The sequence below is a fragment of the Aedes albopictus genome, chromosome 2, assembly GCF_035046485.1.
Source record: "Aedes albopictus strain Foshan chromosome 2, AalbF5, whole genome shotgun sequence".
In the NCBI taxonomy this organism is placed as follows: Eukaryota; Metazoa; Arthropoda; class Insecta; order Diptera; family Culicidae; genus Aedes; species Aedes albopictus.
Window position 1 is genome coordinate 76,107,509 of NC_085137.1, and position 14,797 is coordinate 76,122,305.

Genomic DNA, 14,797 nt, shown 5'->3' on the forward strand with positions numbered 1-14,797 from the left:
GCGTTCCACTTTGTGCGGATATACATGTGAAAGCTTCAAAGAAATAGGGAATATCGGGGCTATTTGAAAATATTTCCATTTTTAAGACCGTGGGGTGAGCCAAACCAGCCGACTGCGGAAGCTTTTACGCAAACACGAGTTAAATAAATCATTTATTTTGCACTCCAGTTGGGGATGCATGATGCTTTTCTCAAAAAAGTGTATGAGTAGGAGCGAGCAGAGTAGCAGGGGCCAATACACTGATTTCCAGCATCGTGCGGTGAATGACAGCCTCCCTTATCTGACACTATAGAGATTGTTGTAGATTGTGTCGAAAATTCATTCAAATCCATCCAGAACGAGCAAAAATATTGAATTTATGTATATTTTATACCTATTTTTTTCTCATTGTTCTCCCTGTCAACGTCTTCTAAAATAATAAAAATAATTACAACAATTTCTTTCTTAACCCTTTGAAGCCGGATTGTTTTGCCTTCACTACTGCAACCTCGCTGGTCCCAAACATGTTCCTTATGTTTGATTTCATTTCCGGGGTCATATTGGCCCCTCCGGCTCCAAAGGGTTAATATAAAATCATGCCATTCATTCCAAAAGATATATTTAGAAACAATTTGTACTAGTCTAAAACCGGTAATGCTATGGTACAAAGCACTGGTGTGCTATTCAAACTTCGCTCCCGCGACACCTTTGGAATACGGTGGGCTTCCGTTCGTCTGTAAGTAGTAATCACCTTTGGCACTAAAAGTATAAAGATTTGATTATCTTCCCTCACTATTTAACGGGAAAATATTTAGTATACTTACTCTGGACTACAGTCGATACCCATGTGTACAATCTGACCGGATCGGTCCACCTTGCCCTCCTTAAAATCGCTCCAGGATTTGCACCGGATCGAGTGGAAGCAAGGATTGGGACCCTCGGCCACGCTTTCCGCCCAGAACCACCACGACCGCCGGTGGCTGCAGAGATCTGTGGGGAATGGGTCCATGTTAGTGTTTTTCTTTTTTGGGAAATGAGTCGGTTAGGTAAAATCAGTTCAAACTAGGGCTACAAACATGCATAGCTACAGGCATGGGCTTCAGGGGAATCCAACTTGTATGGCACGACTGGACATTGGGATGGATTAGTTGGTTAGATGGGAAAAGGTCCACACAGCAATAAAAAAGGCGTAAAATCAAACAAATGTTATTATGGAATAATGCATCAAAAGTTCAACCATTCACCACATTTCAAACTGTAATCAACATTACCATTGTCCGTCAGCGGCTTGTAGTTCCTTTTGGGACAGCCTGGCTGCAAGGTTTTACCATTGTTGGGCCAAAAGTCGGCCGTACCCGTACTAACGGGAGCCCCGTACAACCACGCGTCGGTGTGGATGACATCCACGAACTCTGCATCTTTTTCGCTCAAGTGTGCCACCAGCACGCCCGGATAAAACGGTGGGAAGGCTGGATCCAGAGCTGAAATTCTGAAGCGAAGATTAGCCAACTTGTCCAAGCGAAAAACAACAGACACAACGTTGAGCTAAATACCTCTTAAGCTTAATCTTCTTATCAGACAGTGATATCACAGTTCGACCTATGAAGCCCGCTAGCTGCCCGCCAAGTGAATGTCCCACGAGATGCAGCTTATCGACGTCTAATCCCGAGTTGATCATCGCCAGTATGACGGACCCGAGCTTGTGTCCTAGCTGTTTGACGTAATAGAGTTAATTTGAAGAATTTTGTCGTTACATAAATCATTATTGTCTTACCTTTTTGCAGTTTGGCACCGCCTCCAACAGGTAGTTCCCATCGACCAGTTGTGTCCAGTCCAGAATGATCAGATTGTGGTCGTTTCGCTTCTGGTAGGCATCCACGATCACGTGTACGCTTTCGACTTCCGGTGATTCGATATACCCGTGGAAATACATTGCCGTTTTCTTGGTGGGATCGAATTTGGGGTGCCGAACAATGTCCTCCGCCCGGTCAAGTTCGAACACTTCATGATCTTCGAATTTGGACCTGCATCGAATAAGAAATAAAAACAAGTTGTAATTTCCAAAAAAAAAATGTTTGTTTGCTCGAAATTCCATCGCCTCACCCGTAGAAAAACATAAACTTTGCCGTGTTCAGTTTGGCTTTGATTGGTTTCATGCCGACCCATAGTCCTGTGTGGGAGAAACGGAGAAGGTAAACAGTTGGACATCAATTAGTGGCGGTCGGTAGGTATATACAACACATAACAACGAGTGGCGAACAATATTTATTGAAGTAAACAGAATCTGAAAAAGAGCAAGCAATTGAGCAAATTGATGACTGCCCATACTGAATGCATTGAAGAATACATTCTTGAGATTAGATTGACGTACCACTTGAATGAATTGGTATGTTCTTACAAAATTGATGAAATAAAAAAAAATCCAGAAGTGGTTCTTGAGTGAAATTTTAATCGATTTACCGATTTTTTTTAGGTTAGGTAAGTATAAGGAAATCGAGTTAAACGTTACTTTTAACCTTAAAATGGATACCTGGGGTCCATTGGACCCCAGGCGCCTTTCAGAGCTCGTCTTTGATGGAACACACTCAGCGAGGTGACGAAACTGAGACCATGAAGGTATCCCTTTTAGGGTTAATCCCAAATACATATTTCGACCTCAACTGTAAAGTTGACTTCAGTTGTCGCACTTGGTTCGACCCGAAGGTTAGATTTGCAGCCCGAGACTGTTTCATATCTATTGATTTGATTAATTTTATGAAAAATATGTACACAGTTTTATTGAGAACTGTGACCATTTTGTAAAACTCAAGTAAAATTGTCACTATAAGTAGATTATAGAAACTTATTCGATTTATAAAAGGTTATAATACAGTTTGTTCAAGTAGGTAGAATAGGTGCATATTTGCAGGGCCAGATTTACAAATGTGGGGGCTTGAGTGCCACAATGTTGAGGGGCCCTCTGTCTTGATCAGTGGTGCTCATCCTGCGGCCCGCGGGCCGCATGTGGCCCTCCAAGCCTTAAGATGCGGCCCGCGGAGTACTTTAAGACGAATCGAAATTTTTGAACGATTATTTGAAATAACTCGTTAAATATATTAAGAAATCAAACAAAAAAAATACTGATCAATTTTCACAGTGTTGAACACAAATTAAATGATAAATAAACAAAAAGAACAATCCGTTCTGGTAAGATTCGAAATCGCAACTCCGAAATATTTCGGCATTTCAGCTAAGTCACGATGCCAGCTTATAGTGATTTATAAGTGGTACGAATCAAATGAAAGTTTGTCAAAAATGTGATCTTGAATCATTTAAAATTTAGTTTCAGTTTTTAGGCGCAGTCAATGCAACGCTGAGCAAATATTTCACATTTCGCCTTTCCGGAGAACATAAAAACACAAAACACGAAGTTTTTGACAAAATTCTCAACAAATCTCAACTTGGTTGCCAATAGATATTGTTTATTTTTCACTGTTTGTTTAAATTTCTATTATAAGACTCACACAATTTTCGAAACAAAACTTATGAATACAATTTGAATTGTCCAAGCGAAACTCCTGAACGAACTTAAAGAAAAAAAAATCTCAGGCGAGATTCATAAAGCGTCTCCTGTGCCCTTTTGGAGAAACTTTTGGATATATTTTTGGAGAAACTCTAGGAAACATTATTGGAGAAATTTTTAAAGCAACTCTAAGCAAAACATATGGAGAAACTCAAATCATCCTGGAGAAAATAAACCTGAAGAAACTCAATGAGAAAGTTGCGGCGAATGGAAATTATAGGAGCATCTCCTAGAAAAATGTACTGGTGCCACTCTAACAGAAATTTCTTAAACAATTTAGAATAAATTTCTCGAGCAACAAGAAAAGAATTTTCAGGAGTAACTACAAACAAGATTCCAGGACCAACTGCATCAAGACACAATACAGATGCCTAGAACGCCTGAGGAAAATCAATTTACTAAAATCTTCAAGAAACTCCTGGAAAATTTTCGGAAAAATCCGGAAGCTATTCTAGGAGAAATTCTTCGAAACGATTAATGAGGAATTCCTGAAGAAACTTCAGGGCAGTTCCAAAGGCAAATCTAAGAGGAGTTCTTGGAGGTGTTCCAAGAGAATTCTACAAAAACTAAAAGAAACTTCAAGAAATTTCTCGAAAACCTTCTGAAGCAGCTCCACGAGAAATTTCAGGAGAAAATCCAGCGAACCTTTTTGGAGCGATTCAAAAGAAATTCTTATAAAAGCTGCTTGGCCAGTTCTTGAAGTGGCTTCAAGGCAATTCTAGGGGCAACTTCTCAATTGTTTGTTTGAATTTCAATTTGAAGCTCAAACGTTTTTCTCAACCAAACTTATAAATCTAAATTGAACAGTTCAGATTTTTAATAAATATGCTTTAGAATTGTTGTTGTTGTTGTTTTTGTGCACTGATGTTTTATGCGGCCCGCAGGTCGATCTCAAATTGCAAATTTGGCCCACGGTATCCTCCAGCCTGAGCACCACTGGTCTTGATGATATATTTTTTTTTAATATAGATAAAAAAATAGGAAAAATATTCATCAATGTTTCGGGAAATTTTCGCTTTTACTTTCTAAGAATTCCGTAGCGAGGAGAAAATTTGGTCTTCAATATAAATGATTCGATACAAAACTAGAATTGGAATTGTTTGTGGGTAAATTTATGTAAATTTACCCAGAAACAATTCATTGTAAATTTTTTTTTGATCAAAAAGACTAGAAGAGGTTCTTGGAACCATCATAAAACCGGTGAATTAAAATATTACTTGGGAAGTGTGCTGATGAGATTCTAACCTACAGATTTTATTGAAAATTGTGACAAATAGCACAATTTATAACTAGCGCAATTTCCATGATATTTTGAGGAACATTAACCCAGGAGCGATCCGGTCCTGTACTGAGGTCTTGTACGCACAATGAAAAAGCACGCTTCTGGTACACAGCGTAAGCGTGATGTCGCTGAGAGTGTCCGAAGACACGACTGCTCGAGGGTTAAGCATAATAATTCAAATGTAATTGATAGTTTCAAGCGATACCCGAAAGAATTTCCAATAAAATTCTGAAATTATGTTCTGACGAATGTTTATGGAGGAACTCAAATTCTATGATAAGGTATATTTATAGTGAAAATTTTAATGGAAACTGTTAAAGAAATTTCCGCATAACCATGAAGAGGTTCTTAGGAAATTTCTAACTTAATTTCATACCGAATCTTTTATGCGTTTTTAACCCTTTGGCCCCAACATAGAAACGGCTGTATAAATTCCCACACTCAATAAAACATATACTGTCTTGCAAACAACTTTGCACAAATTGAATCCTCTATTAAGAAAAAATGGGAATATTTATATTTGAGACTTCACTGACACGGTAAAGGCTGGGTATGCTGTACAATTCAGATCCCATTGTTATCCACTAGTCTCTGCCCAGCAACTCCTATCCCTACCTCCTCATGATACCGGCCGGAAACTACGAGCAACCTTAGGGAAGATCTGGTAATCAACCCCGGTGGGAACTTTGGTCTTAGGCTGACAGGGAAGGTGGGGTTTGCTTCGGCAAACCTGAGCGTCTGTTCTCCAGGAGGAGCGGCTCACAACAGCGTCTGATCCCCATGTTAGAGGCGGCTGATCCACGTCCGAGTGCCATGGAAGGACTGTAAGGTCAACTGTGCATTATGGTCCTCCGGAAAGTAGGGGGTTGGTGTCAGGCCCTACGAGCCAGCCGTAAAAACGCATTGTAGCGGAAAATCAGCAACAGGATAATATGAATCGGGACCAACGGCAACGCCCCAGCGAACAAAAAGGACTTGCGATTGGAAACTCAGTACGTGGAACTGCCGATCTCTCAACTTCATTGGGAGCACCCGCATACTCGCCGATCTACTGAAGGACCGCGGGTTCGGCATCGTAGCGCTGCAGGAGGTGTGTTGGACAGGATACATGGTGCGAAACTGCGAAAGTTTAGAAGTAATCCGATCATCTACCAGAGCTGCGGCAACACACGCGAGATGAGAACAGCTTTCATCGTGATGGGTGATATCGAAGACGGCTAATAACAAGACAGACAGCTCCCACCCTGGAACGAGCGACAAGGTCGAAGCGCCCTCAGCGAGTTCCGGAAACATTAAAAACGAATGTGTGAGTGTGTTTTGCCGTGTTTGTTTTGACAGCGCATGCACTGGTTGCACTCGTGGTCGATCATCTGTAAATATAAACAGAAATTGATTCTGCTGGTTGGCTATTTGATCGTGCGGTGATAAAAATGGGACGTAAAACTTGTTGTGTGCCGGGATGTTTCAGCACTTCCACCGCCGGAAGGAAGTCTTTTTTTTCAAATCGTAGAAACACACAGGTAATCGCCCCGTTATTATATTATTCAACTCAACAACTTATCATGTAACCTATAATATTTCAAAACAGAGATACGGCTGCCTGGAAACGATTTTGCAATGCCGCAAACCTACCGGAAAGCAGTGTTATTTGTGAAGATCATTTTGCAATCGAGGACTTCATCAACGCATCGAACAAAAGCCAGGGGTAACTAGAAAATCCAATAATTTATGCAGACGATTCGACAATGCAATTTCCATTATTGTTATAGGTTACGACGGAATGCTGTACCGCGCCTCCGAGGAGTTTGTCTCGCGGATGTCACTGAAAATGATTCAATGGACTTCGAAAGCAATTGTTACGCGCAAGAAAATGATAGCTTTTCTGAAACAGGAGATGCTATGGAAGTGGCAGCGGAGCTAGAAATTGAGTCGAGCTGTTCGCCCGATCTGCGTCAAAAGACTGTATCGACTGATAAGGTTTACCTGGCGGTCACACATGCTGTCAATAACGATCACGATTACCTCCATAATCCAGGACGATGCATAATGGTAGCTGAAAAAATGCTAGATCAAGAGGAAGAAATCATCAGGCTGAAAAAGGAACTGCGGAAGAAAAACCAAGGAATGTCGAAACAGAAGTCGATAATCCGGAACCTTCGAAATGAGCTGAAGAAACTTAAAAGTGCTTTCTGTCAAAATAAGGAGGATGGTTTAGTGGATCCTGTTCTCCTGGAAATTCAGGCAAATAAGTTGAGGAAACGCGGAGGTGCTCGATATTCGGACAATATGAAAAATTTGGCTCTCGTATTGCAGTACTGTTCAAAAAAGGCATATAAACAAATGCGTCAGGTGTTTGCTTTGCCGTCCATCAGTACATTGCGGAACTGGCTGGCTAGAGTAGATGTTCACGAAGGCTTCTCCACGACTGTGCTTAATCTATTGAAGATAAAAGCAAAATCCCTTCCGGAAGACGAGAAGCTCGTTTCGATATTTTTCGACGAAATGGCTATCACGGAGAGAATTTCCTACTTTGGGAATGCCCAACCGGACTATTTCACAGGATTTAAAACGAGGTTACCTGGTGCAAATCAGGTAGATATCAGTTCACGGGCCAAATCAGTTTTGGTTTTGATGGTAAAATCCATAAAATCGGGCTTTAAGCAGGCCATTGGTTATTTTTTTTGCCATGATCTGAAAAGCAATGACCTCAAAACTATTATCGATGAATCAATCAAATTGGTATTTGAAGCTGGACTTGTCCCTAAAGTATTGGTCTGTGATCAGAACTCCGTTAATCGCGCTTTGTTTCTTAAGGAATACGGAATAACGGAGGAACAGCCCTATTTCAATAGAACAGTCAAGGAGAAAAGCTATCGCATATACTGCATGTATGATGCACCACATCTGTATAAATCCGCCAGAAATAATCTTCTGAAGCACAACGCAGTTTACGATGGTCAAGTCTGCAGTTTTGATGACGTCGTAAAACTTTATTGGGAAGACATCCAGCACACACCTCGCACTGTACCAAATTTAACGTATAATCACATCAATTTGTCGCAATTCTCGGAGATGAATGTGAGCTTAGCTGCGCAGACACTAAGCTGGTCTGTAGCAGTTGGAATCAGAGCCTACGTGCATACTGAAAAACTTCCGGAATCATCGTTAGCTACCGCCGCATATTGCGAAGATTTTGATAAATTGTTTGATTGTGCAAATGCTTCCAACTTCAATTCGAAAAAGGTAAATCTGAATAAATTCAATACTTTTTCAATAATTTATCATGTTTTTTTTTCATCCTAGGCATACATGCGACCATTGCAGGTTGATTCGGTACATTGGAGCTTTTTAGACCAAATGGTCCTGCGTCTCAAAGCAATGCGGTTCATTGACAGGGAATGCAGTGATTTGTCATCGGTAGTATGCGGTTTATTTAAAAAAAGAACTTCAAATCAACTATAAATTCGTTTCAGGAAAAGGATTTTAAAGCATTACCGAAACCTTCACGTACACCCTATTTTATTGAAGGCTGGGTACTCTACATATCAGCTCTGAAGCAGTTGTTCGAAGAATTGGTCACTATTCATGGGTTTGCGTTTCTTCGAACACGCAATCTGTCGCAAGATTGCTTAGAGCATTTTTTCTCCGTTATCAGGTGGAAAAATGGAAACAATAACCACCCAGACGCCTCGTTCTTCAGCTCAGCATATAAATCTCTAATCATCAACCACCTCATACTACCGGATAAAGTCGGAAATGTTCAAGCGGACTTGAGCAAATACATAGTAAACCGAGAGGAGCTATCAAAAATTCAGGTCGTAAAACCAGAGTATAAACGACCAGAATATCTGGAAAAAGTTTCCGACGAACCTATCGATCCGCTTGAAACGTTTGATATGAATAAACTTGCGAACATTCATTATACGACAGGGTGGGTGTGCAGTAAGCTAAACCACAAAGCTTGCATTGAACGGGTCACTTCGGCAGTTAACGATCCAGTGGATGACCAGGCTGATGTATCCTTCGTCACCCAGTTGAAAAAATATCGTGCTTCTTCAAGACTCGTAATGCCTGGCGAAAAAGTTTTGGAATACTTTAAAGGAGTTTGTAAAGTATTCGAAACACACTTCATGGACCTACTTTCTCTTGATGTACGAGGTGTGAAAAGAGAACTGATCGATATCATTCAGGCTCTGTTTGATTTCCCAAGCGTTGTAGCATACGAAATGATCGACGAAAACTGTGACATCGAAGAGCATCAAAAACTCATAATGGATGTGTTATGCGAGTCTTGTGCCCTGATTATTACGAATAAGTATATTAATATGCTCATTGCATGCAGACTTGGGGCCATGAACAACTCATTCAAAAGCGAGAGCAAATTGAAAAGAAAAACAAAGAAAAGTGAGAAAGCGAAAAAACTAAATATTGCTAAATTGTCTACACTAATGGCATCAAATAACGCGGGAAAAGATGTTAAAAAGAAAACGGGTTTGAAAAAGGTAAAATAATTAATTAATATTTAGAGAAATACTCACTCATGTTTATTTGCAGAAGTAGGTATAGTATGATCTACACAGCTGTAATGCGAATTGTTTCTCCCGAAAAACATCTTCTTGGCAAATCATTGTTCACATTTGAAATACAAACAAGCATATGAATTTTTTTTAATAATTTCCATTCATATAAATACATCATTATTGATCTTGAAAATTTCTCTTTGCGTGTGATTTCTCGTTTTACAATGAAAGATGTAACAGTGATATATGGGAACTTTCCGTATTCTCGGCCGTTTTGTTCTCTTCGCCATGGTTTTTTTGAAACCTGTTGAACTCAATGCTGATCTCAAATCTTTCTCAACCAAGCTGAATTATACGACCAAGTTTCAGGCAATTTGGCCGATAAAAAGCCCCCCATGTCGAAGAGAACAAACCTGCCGATAATACCCAAAGTCACCCTAGATAATAAAAGCAACCGTTCACAAATCCCATTAAGCATGCTAAATATCTATCTAACTTATTTTAATTCTACAATCATCATAATCATCGTATATGACCAATTGTCCTCGATCTGCTTAGAGCCTCTTAGGGCCATTCATAAACCACATAGATCAAATTTTGACCATTTCATACAAACCATCAACCACCACCCACGCACCCCCCCCCCCCACCCCATACAAAAGGCTTCTCTCCATACACAAATTTGAAATTTGTATGTAGCGTATATTCTTTTGACAGACCCCATCCTTCTGAAACGTCTACGTGGTTTATGAAAGACCCCTTTGTGCAGTTTCCCCCATTTCAGGTATCACGGTTTCGGTGGTGCACTTTCTGGGACAAACTATCGACTCCTCGGTGTTTTTGCGCACTCTTGGTTTGGTATGGATGATGATGCTTCATAGGTACAATTCCACGTCATCAGGAGGTATCCATCTACGACCGGATCCTGTGCAAACGTCGATGGTTCAACTTCCAAAACGGTGTTTCTTATCGTGGTTTCATTCTGGAGACATCATGTGTGGATTTTTAGCTGCTTCACTCGCTCTATCAGCGTCTTGGTCCCGTTCGACTGTGTTGATAACGGTATTCGGAGCACATCTGCATCTGTAATGCAAATCACTTTTTTGATTAATCACTTTTTGCCAGCTACTAAGTACAACCAAACTACCGAAAAACATGCGAATCCTTGCCACACATCCAGCCAGCAGCTGTCTTCGTTTATTGGCAGTAGTTTACGGTGGAATTTTTGCACTCACAACCAAGCACTTTTACCACAAAGTAGTTTTGGTTAATCGGTAACTATTTTATCAAAAGAACTTTATTTACCAGGTAAAATATGTTGCTAATTCAAACAAAATGCTAATCGTAAAACTTGTGCGGTAAATGTTTGTTTTGATGCTTGACGTTTCTCTCGCGCATATGAAAACACACATACACTCGTCGCAGCCTACATTGCTGTACACACACATTTTCAAGGTAATGTTCCTGGAAGTCGTTCGGGGGCGCCACAATACATGAAGTTTACCGTGTATATGGGGTGATTCGAGACATGTCTGTCTTGTTATTAGCCGTCTTCGGTGATATGCAGAGGCGTGTGATCGGTTGGTGGCCGATCAACGAAAGAATGTGCAGGTTGAGGATCAAGGGCCGATTCCCCAACTTCAGCGTAATTAACGTGCACAGACCACACTCCGGACACACAAGGACGCATTTCTTTGCATTTCGCGCAGCTCGAACGCGAGTATGATCGCTGCCCAAGCCACGACGTCAAGATCATCTTAGGTGATTGAAATGTTCAGGAAGGCCAGTAGAAGGAATTCAGACCAACGATTGATAAGTTCAGCGCCCATACCAGCAGACGAATGAAAACGGCCTACGACTCATCGATTTCGCCGCCTCCAAAAATATGGCCATTCGTAGCACCATTTTCCAATACAGCCTTCCTTATCGTTACACCTGGAGATCCCCACAGCAGATGGAATCTCAAATCGACCACGTTCTGATTGACGGACGGTACTTCTCCGACATTATTGACGTCAGGACCTATCGTGGCGCCAACACCGATTCCGACCGCTATCTAGTGATGGTCAAACTGCGCCAAAAACTCTCCGTCATCAACAATGTACGGTATCGGCGACCGCCACGGTACAACCTAGAGCGACTGAAGCAACCGAATGTTGCCTCAGCATACGCGCAGAAACTCTAGGCCGCGTTGCCGGGCGAGGACGAACTCAATGAGAACAATGAAAGCAGCCATCAACGACGCAGCCGAGAGCACCTTCGGATACGAGGAACGGAATCGACGGAACGAATGGTTCGTCGAAGAGTGCAGAACGGTTTTGGAGGAGAAGAACGCAGTGAAGACGATAATGCTGCAGCAAGGGACCCGACAGAACGTGGAACGTTACAAGCAGAAGCGAAAACAGGAGACTCGCCTCTTTCGGGAGAAAAACGCCGCCTGCAAGAGGCGGAGTGCAAAGAAATGGAACTGCTGTGCCGTTCCCAAGAAACACGGAAGTTCTATCAGAAGCTCAACGCATCCCGCAACGGCTTCGTGCCGCGAGCCGAAATATGCAGGAATAAAGACAGAGGTCTCTTTGCAGACGTACGTGAAGTGATCGAAAGGTGAAAGCAGCACTGCGATCAGCACCTGAATGGTGTGGAGAATGTAGGCATGGGAGACCACGGCAACGGAGGAAACGACGACGCCAGTGGAGGACAGAAATGAACCAACTCTCACGCTGAGGAAAGTTAAGGATACCATTCACCAGCTCAAAGCCAGCAAATCAGCTGGTAAGGATGGTATCGCAACAGAACTCTTCAAAATGGGTCAGATGGCCACCTGTCTGCATCGGCTGATAGTCAGGATCTGGGAAACCAAACAGCTACCGAAGGAGTGGAAGGAAGGGGTAATCTGCCGCATTCACAAGAAAGGCGACCATTTGGATTGTGAGAACTTCAGGGCGATCACTATTTTGAATGCTGCCTACAAAGTGCTATCCCAGATCATCTTCCGTCGTCTGTCACCTTCATCGCTTCATCGGCTTCATCGACGGCCTCGAAAACGGAACAGATCTTCACCGTACGGCAAATCCTCCAGAAATGCCGTGAATACCTGGTCCCAACGCATCACTTGTTCATCGGCATATAACAGTATCGACCACGCAGAGCTATGGAGAAGGGCTCTAATATATATTATTATAGATATCTATCGTAAGAACTGAAGTAGAAAATCTTTGGATATCAAAAATAAAATTTAATGGCATAGCTGTGAAAAATTTACATTTTTTCGAGAACGATACTAAAAGTGTCAATCCATCATAACTTTTTCCAACGTTCAAAAAGTCCCTATGTTTTAAAGAATTTTCAAGCATCAATGCATTGTAGATGAACGATCAAAATTTCATTTAATTCGGTTAATTGGTCTTCGAGATATGACAGCTCAAAAACTAGTTGCCTTAAAAATAGTGTTTTACTAGAACGGTTCTAGCTTCGCGATAGATTCACCAATCGAGCTCAAATTTGTACCAATGATGCACATATAATAGGTTGACAAACACTCAAAATTTGAGATTTTTTGATGCACTCTATGAAAAGTTACAGCTTTGAATGTTGATTTTTTCTGTGAGAGAAAAAAAAGTTGTCTATCCCAAACATTTTGGCCACCCCCTGTGGATTACAAATCGTAGCCTTGTATAATGAAAGAAGCTACTGTTACATCTGAAGACTCTAGCATCTGAACTCAAGAATATTGTGGATTACCTAGGATGTCCCGATTGATCTGATACTGTTTTTTTGAACTTTCAGTAGACTTACTGGACATGATTGATCACAAATCGTAGCTTTGTATAATGAAAAAAGTTTCCACTACACGCGTAGACTTTAGGAGCTAAGCTCAAGAACAGTTTCGATGACTTAGTATATCCCGACTGATCTGATACTGTCTTTTGAACTTTCAGAAGACTACACGTGACATGATAGATTCCAAGTTCACAGTTTTTAATTGTATGGCTTTCTTTGCCTGCCATTGCCATATTGTGAGGCAAGAACAATGATGCATGCCCAGGGCAGCTGAGAAAAGTTCCCGATAAGAACGGGAATCGAATCAGCCGTCTTCGGAATGGCGATCATCCACTCAGTTAACTTAAGATCGGAGAAAAATGAACGGAATATACTGGAAGAGTTATAGACGGCAACATCCTCGACGGAGTCGAGTCAAGTACAAGACACTGAAGACGACCTTACAGTTGAGGTCGAAATACGTATCTGTCAAAGGATGCAAATTCTTAGTGGAATTCAAAGGAACAGTACTTAACGCGATTTTCTTTTTTTTTATTAACATCCTGATACTAATGATTCCTGACGAGTCGTCGTGTTACTCTTCATCCCAACATAATTGGTTCAAAAGGTTTATTGGAGGAATTTAGGCGTAATACCTGGTGAGTTTATATTTTACGTTTTCATTGCTGTATGGGAGGGAGGGTTCGAGCAAGGACACAGTTCGTGAGCGTGTTAGAGGCCTCGATAGGAACTATCTCTGCTGGAAGTTCGGAGTAGAAGGCCACATCACCAGGGAAGTGTAAATCGACACCACAATGCCTAATTTGCACGGTGAAAAAGGGACATACGACGGGTGGGCCTAAAAGTCCAGGAACGCGTGGAGGACGAAATAGCTGACGATAGTGTAGGTTACACAGCTGAACCTCAACCACTGTGAGGCCGCACAACAGATGTCGCCTTACTATCGGATCCATATCGCATCACTCCCAACAGAAGGAACATGACAGCAGATAAAGCTAAGCTACACGTCGAACGAAGGCTTCGCAACAGCGAAGATCAGTGAAGTGTACTACTGCTGTTGTTATGCTCCAGTGGGATTGAGTCCCGTGGTCATCGGTGGAGACTTCAACGTCTGGGCGATTGAGTGGGGTAGCCGCTTGGCTAACGTGACAGGCTGGGCTCTACTCGAAGCTATGGCTAGACTGAACGTCGCGAACGAAGGCGACAAAAACTCACAGAATGGTGCAGTGCAGAGCTTATCATCGATGTGACCTTCTGGAGCTGGGGTCGAAACCTAGCTCAGACTGGAGGGTTGATGATAGGTATAGGTAAACTGGTATACTGGTGGTGTTCAAAAATCGCAGAACTCCGCGCATTCTGCCTCAGGGCTAGGAGGATGCGCACCACTACATAAGACCATGGGCCCCGTTCCCCTATAGCCAAACCGATCAATGCAAGGTTGACCCGGTGACGAAAAGCGAACTTCTCACAATAGCGGAGTTACTCAAGTTGTACAAGGCCCCGGGTGCCGGGTCCGGATGGTATTCCAACAGTTAGTAACCATAAAGGCGGTCATTGAACCCAAACAAGACACATGTTATATAAGAGTTACGACAGTACAAGTTTTTGTTGTATAGAAGCTAATTTGGCGTAATGCTAGCATTGTGTGAGAATTACTTCAATTTAGCTTTTAAA

The 14,797-nt window shown here is 41.8% G+C and overlaps 1 protein-coding gene and 1 long non-coding RNA gene across 9 annotated transcripts in view; one reads left to right on the forward strand and one right to left on the reverse strand.

Annotated features, from left to right (window-relative positions):
• Window positions 1-581: 581 nt before the first annotated feature.
• Window positions 582-14,797, reverse strand: part of LOC109430157 (lipase member H-A) — a 77,279-nt gene continuing 63,063 nt past the window's right edge. For all 8 annotated transcript variants that reach the window (XM_029862386.2, XM_019706194.3, XM_019706195.3 and 5 more), the window contains 6 exons: window positions 2,083-2,149; window positions 1,754-2,003; window positions 1,533-1,690; window positions 1,251-1,468; window positions 804-969; window positions 582-738 (listed from right to left, as the gene is read on the reverse strand). In XM_029862386.2, coding sequence (XP_029718246.2) covers window positions 660-738; window positions 804-969; window positions 1,251-1,468; window positions 1,533-1,690; window positions 1,754-2,003; window positions 2,083-2,149 — 938 coding nt within the window. In that variant the 3' untranslated portion in view covers window positions 582-659. The remainder of the gene's footprint in view (window positions 739-803; window positions 970-1,250; window positions 1,469-1,532; window positions 1,691-1,753; window positions 2,004-2,082; window positions 2,150-14,797) is intronic.
• LOC115265653 (uncharacterized) lies at window positions 6,134-6,841 on the forward strand. The gene is made up of 3 exons (XR_003896815.2): window positions 6,134-6,343; window positions 6,412-6,528; window positions 6,593-6,841. It is a non-coding gene; the product is annotated as an uncharacterized LOC115265653 (long non-coding RNA).